Source organism: Carcharodon carcharias, chromosome 24 (assembly GCF_017639515.1).
Source record: "Carcharodon carcharias isolate sCarCar2 chromosome 24, sCarCar2.pri, whole genome shotgun sequence".
Taxonomy (NCBI): Eukaryota; Metazoa; Chordata; class Chondrichthyes; order Lamniformes; family Lamnidae; genus Carcharodon; species Carcharodon carcharias.
The window spans coordinates 18,909,388-18,915,387 of NC_054490.1; the positions used below are offsets into that span (position 1 = coordinate 18,909,388).

Sequence of the window (6,000 nt, forward strand, 5' to 3'; positions counted from 1 at the left end):
GTGCCGTGGGATTGCTGCACTGTCAGAGGGTCAGTACTGAGGGAGTGCTGCACTGTCAGAGAGTCAGTGCCGCGGGATTGCTGCACTGTCAGAGAGTCAGTGCCGCGGGATTGCTGCACTGTCAGAGGGTCAGTACTGAGGGAGTGCTGCACTGTCAGAGAGTCAGTGCCGCGGGATTGCTGCACTGTCAGAGGGTCAGTGCCGCGGGATTGCTGCACTGTCAGAGGGTCAGTGCCGCGGGATTGCTGCACTGTCAGAGGGTCAGTACAGAGGGAGTGCTGCACTGTCAGACAGTCAGTGCCGCGGGATTGCTGCACTGTCAGAGGGTCAGTGCCGCGGGATTGCTGCACTGTCAGAGGGTCAGTACAGAGGGAGTGCTGCACTGTCAGAGAGTCAGTGCCGCGGGATTGCTGCACTGTCAGAGGGTCAGTACAGAGGGAGTGCTGCACTGTCAGAGGGTCAGTACAGAGGGAGTGCTGCACTGTCAGAGGGTCAGTGCCGCGGGATTGCTGCACTGTCAGAGGGTCAGTACAGAGGGAGTGCTGCACTGTCAGAGGGTCAGTGCCGCGGGATTGCTGCACTGTCAGAGGGTCAGTACAGAGGGAGTGCTGCACTGTCAGAGGGTCAGTACAGAGGGAGTGCTGCACTGTCAGAGGGTCAGTGCCGCGGGATTGCTGCACTGTCAGAGGGTCAGTGCCGCGGGATTGCTGCACTGTCAGAGGGTCAGTGCCGCGGGATTGCTGCACTGTCAGAGGGTCAGTACAGAGGGAGTGCTGCACTGTCAGAGAGTCAGTGCCGCGGGATTGCTGCACTGTCAGAGGGTCAGTACAGAGGGAGTGCTGCACTGTCAGAGGGTCAGTACAGAGGGAGTGCTGCACTGTCAGAGGGTCAGTGCCGCGGGATTGCTGCACACTCCGTGATGCCTTCTCTTCCCCCACACCCTACCCGTTCCATCTTTGTCGGTCAGCCCTCCCTAAACCAGTCGGCGATTCAACCGCCCAACATCGCCATCATCGACCCGCAGCTTCCGAGATCCCCGGTGCACGGCAAACTCACCATCCCCCTCCGCCCCCCAAACCCCCTCCGCCCCTCCTCACCTGGACGATGTAGCTGTCCATGGGCAGCAGGAGCGGAAGAGCATGCGGGTCATGCCAGTGAAGGCACTGCCATCAGGCGGTTTGGTAACAAAGGCAGGACCCGCCAGGAGGAAGATCAGGAGGCTCAGCACCAGGCAGATGACGGGGATGATGTAGCCGATGAAGAAGTCGATGTTTTGCTGGATGTAGGACACGAGGAAGAGGGACAGGATGGCACCAATGTTTATGGACCAGTAGAACCAGTTGAAGAACTGCCTGATGGCTTCAGGTCCCCGGTCAGTCACCTGAAACAGACACAGACAAAAGCGCACATTTATGTCCAGCCTTTCACACCTCAGGACATCTCCAACACTTCACAGCCAACGAGGTCCTTTAACTCGTGTGCTCGCTGTTGCAATGTAAGAAATGCAGCAACCAATTTACACACAGCAAACTCCCTCACATGGGAATGTGAGAGCAGGAGAGATTCTGTATTGATCATCTTGACTGAGGGATAAATATTGAAACCGAGACAAGTATCGTTCCCCGGCTCGTCTACAAGATAGTGACCACGGGGAGCAGACATGGCCTTAGCTGAGCAGACCACCTGAACAGGTATCTCTGACAGTGCAGCACTTCTTCAGTACTGACCCCTGACAATGCAGCATGCCCTCAGTACTGACCATCTGACAATGCAGGACTCCCTCAGTACTGACCCTCTGACAGTGCAGCACCCCCTCAGTACTGACCCTCTCACAGTATGGCACTCCCTCAGTACTGACCCTCTGACAGTGCAGCACTCACTCAGTACTGACCCTCTGACAGTGCAGCACTCCCTCATTACTGTCCCTCTGACAGTGTGGCACTCCCTCAGTACTGACCCTCTGACAGTGCGTCACTCCCTCAGTACTGTCCCTCTGACAGTGTGGCACACCCTCAGTACTGGCCCTCCGACAGTGCAGCACTCCCCCAGTACTGACCCTCCGACAGTGCGGCGCTCCCTCAGTGCTGACCCTCCAACAGTGCAGCACTCCTTTAGTGCTGACCCTCAGACAGTGCAGCGCTGCCTCAGTACTGAACCTCTGACAGTGCAGCACTCCCTCAGTACTGACCCTCTGACAGTGCACACTCCCTCAGTGCTAACCCTCCAACAGTGCAGCGCTCCCTCAGTGCTGACCCTCCGACAGAGTGTCACTCACTCAGTACTGGCCCTCAAACAGTGAAACATTCCAACAGGACTGACCCTCTGACAGTGCAGCACTCCCTCAGTCCTCACCATCCGACAGTGCAGCACTCCCACAGTACTGACCCCCCTACAGTGCAGCACTCCCTCAGTACTGACCCTCTGACAATGCAGCACTCCCTCAGTACTGACCCTCTGACAGTGCAGCACTCCCTCAGTACTGACCCTTTGACAGTGCAGCACTCACTCAGTACTGAACCTCCGACAGTGCAGCGCTCCCTCAGTACTGACCCTCTGACAGTGCAGCACTCTGCTCAGTACTGAACCTCTGACAGTGCAGCGCTCCCTCAGTACTGACCCTCCAACAGTGCAGCACTCCCTCAGGACTGACCCGCTGACAGTGCAGCACTCCCTCAGTACTGAACCTCTGACAGTGCAGCACTCCCTCAGTACTGACCCTCTGACAGTGCAGCACTCCCTCAGTACTGACCCTCTGACAGTGCAGCACTCCCTCAGTCCTGACCCTCCGACAATGCAGTACTTCCTGAGTCCTGACCCTCTGACAGTGCAGCACTCCCTCAGCACTGACCCTCTGACAGTGCAGCACTCCGCCAGTACTGACCCTCCGACAGTGCAACACTCCCTCAGCACTGACCCTCTTACAGTGCAGTGCCCTCTCTCCCCTGTCTCATCTTGTCTGGCACTGAAAGCATCATCCATGCCTTTGTCAACTCTCGGCTTGAATATTCTCACATGCACCTGTCTGGCCTCTCCCAGTCCACCCCCTCTATACCCCATTGCCTTTCTCACTCCCTGACTGTTGAAGTCTGCTGACGAATGTGGTGGGGGTGGGGAGGAGCTGTGGGATTGTGGTAACACCACTGGGCTAGTCATCCAGAGGCCCAGGATAATACTCTGGGCCATGCATCCATATCCCACATCCCAGCGAGCTGGGTTTAAGTATCATCCATCGGGACTGCTGACTAGTCTTCCTCATGTTGGCCGCGAGGTCATCATTGATTGTCTGAAAATCCCATCGGCTTCACTAATGCCCCTCAGGGAAGGAAAGCTTCTGTCTTAACCCAGGGCAGGCTACATGTGACTCCCCGCCCACAGCAATGCGGCTGACTCTTCACAGCCCTCTGAAATGGCCAAGCGAGCCAATCCATCGTAGCAAAGTGCCCCCCCTATCAAAACATCAATAAGGAATGGAATCAAGCAGAACACCCACCAACGACCGAGAAACGACAGCGTCAAACACGTTATCAACATCCTGGGGGGGTTCTCATTGACCCAGAAACTGAACCGGACGAGCCATATAAACACTGTGGCTTCAAGAGCAGGTCAGAGGCTGGGAATCCTGCAGCGATTGTCTCACCTTCTGACTCCCCAAAGCCTGTCCACCGTCTACAAGGCACAAGTCAGAAGTGTGATGGATACTCCCCACTTGCCTGGATGAGTGCAGCTCCCACAACACTCAAGAAGCTCGACACCGTCCAGGACAAAGCAGCCCCGCTTGACTGGCTCCCCATCCACAAACATTCACTCCCTCCACCACCGACACACAGTAGCAGCAGTGTGTGTACCATCTACAAGATGCACTGCAGGAACTCACCAAGGCTCCTTAGGCAGCACCTTCCAAACCCACGGCCACTACCATCCAGAAGGACAAGGGCAGCAGATAGATGGGAACATCACCACCGGGAAGTTCCCCTCCAAGCCACTCACCATCCTGACTTGGGAATATATCGGCCGTTCTTGCACTGTCGCTGGATCTCCCTCCCTAACAGCGCTGTGGGTGTACCTACACCACAGGGACTGCAGCGGCTCAAGAAGGCAGCTCACCACCACCTTCTCAAGGGGCAACTAGGGACGGGCAATAAATACTGGCCCAACCAGTGAAGCCCACATCCTGTGAATGAATTAAAAAAAACAGTTCTCCTTACTAACATGTGGGGGCTCGTGACAAAATTGGGAGAACTGTCTCATAGGCTAGTGAAGCAACAGCCTGACATAGTCATCCTCACGGAATCATACCTTCCAGATAACGTTCCAGACTCCACCATCACCTTCCCTGGGTATGTCCTGTCCCACCAGCAGGACAGGCCCAGCAGAGGTGGTGGCACAGTGGTATACAATCGGGAGGGAGTTGCCCTGGGTGTCCTCAACATCAATTCTGGACCCCATGAAGTCTCAGAGCATCAAATCAAACTTGGGCAAGGGAACCTCCTGTTGATTACCATGTACCGCCCTCCCTCAGCTGATGAAGCAGTGCTCCTCCATGTTGAACACCACTTGGAGGAAGGACTGAGGGTGGCAAGGGAGCAGAATGTACCCTGGGTGGGGACTTCAATGTCCATCACCAAGAGTGACTCAGTAACACCACTACTGACCGAGCTGACCGAGTCCTAAAGGACAAAGCTGCTAGACTGGGTCTGCGGCAGGTGGTGAGAGAACCAACAAGAGGGAAAAACATACTTGACCCCTTCCTCACCAACCTGCCTGCTACAGATACATCTGTCCATGACAATATCGGTAGGAGTGACCACCTCACAGTCACTGTGGAGACAAAGTCCCACCTTCACATTGAGGCTACCCTCCATCGTGTTGTGTGGCACTACCACCGTGCTAAATGGGATATATTTCAAACAGATCTAGCAACTCAATACTGGGCATCCATGAGGCGCTGTGGGCCATCAGCAGCAGCAGAATTGTGCTCGAACACAATCTGTAACCTCACAGCCCAGCATATCCCCCACTCCACCATTACCACCAAACCAGGGATCAAAACAAAAACAGAATTACCTGGAAAACTCAGCAGGTCTGGCAGCATCGGCGAAGAAGAAAAGAGTTGACGTTTCGAGTCCTCATGACCCTTCAACAGAACAGTTCAGCATTTATTGCCCATCCCTAATTGCCCCCTTGAGAAGGTGGTGGTGAGCTGCCTTCTTGAGCCGCTGCAGTCCCTGTGGTGTAGGTACACCCACAGAGCTGTTAGGGAGGAAGTTCCAGGATTTTGACCCAGCGACAGTGAAGGAACGGCCGATATATTTCCAAGTCAGGATGGTGAGTGACTTGGAGGGGAACTTCCAGGTGGTGGTGTTCCCCATGTGTCTGCTGCCCTTGTCCTTCTAGATGGTAGTGGTCATGGGTTTGGAAGGTGCTGTCTAAGGAGGGTTGGTGAGTTGCTGCAGTGCATCCTGTAGATGGTACACACACTGCTGCTACTGTGCGTCGGTGGTGGAGGGAGTGAATGTTTGTGGATGGGGAGCCAATCAAGCGGGACTGCTTTGTCCTGGACGGTGTCGAGCTTCTTGAGTGTTGTGGGAGCTGCTCTCATCCAGGCAAGTGGGGAGTATCCCATCACACTCCTGACTTGTGCCTTGTAGATGGTGGACAGGCTTTGGGGAGTCAGGAGGTGAGACAATTGCCGCAGGATTCCCAGCCTCTGACCCGCTCTTGTAGCCACAGTATTTACATGGCTGGTCCAGATCAGTTTTTGGTCAATGGTCACCCCCAGGGTGTTGATAGTGGGAATATAATGAAAACAGGGCAATTTTGAAGGAGGGGTGCAGGAACAAGGAGACCTGGGGTGGGTGGGAGTGGGTTGGTGGTCGGGGGACGGGGGGGGTAGTGGGGTGGGGGTTGTGTGTACACAAATCCGTGAGCAGGACAAGTTGGGACGGCTGTTAAAAAAGCCAAGGGATTTTTACCTTGGCAAACGGACACATAGAGTGTGAA

General features: G+C 55.2%; 1 protein-coding gene across 2 annotated transcripts in view; it reads right to left on the minus strand.

Moving 5' to 3' along the window:
* Nucleotides 1–6,000, minus strand: part of LOC121269395 (solute carrier family 15 member 4-like) — a 44,044-nt gene that overhangs the window by 36,268 nt on the left and 1,776 nt on the right. For both annotated transcript variants that reach the window (XM_041173991.1, XM_041173990.1), the window contains exon 2: nucleotides 1,098–1,381. In XM_041173991.1, the coding sequence (XP_041029925.1) occupies nucleotides 1,098–1,381 (284 nt within the window). The remainder of the gene's footprint in view (nucleotides 1–1,097; nucleotides 1,382–6,000) is intronic.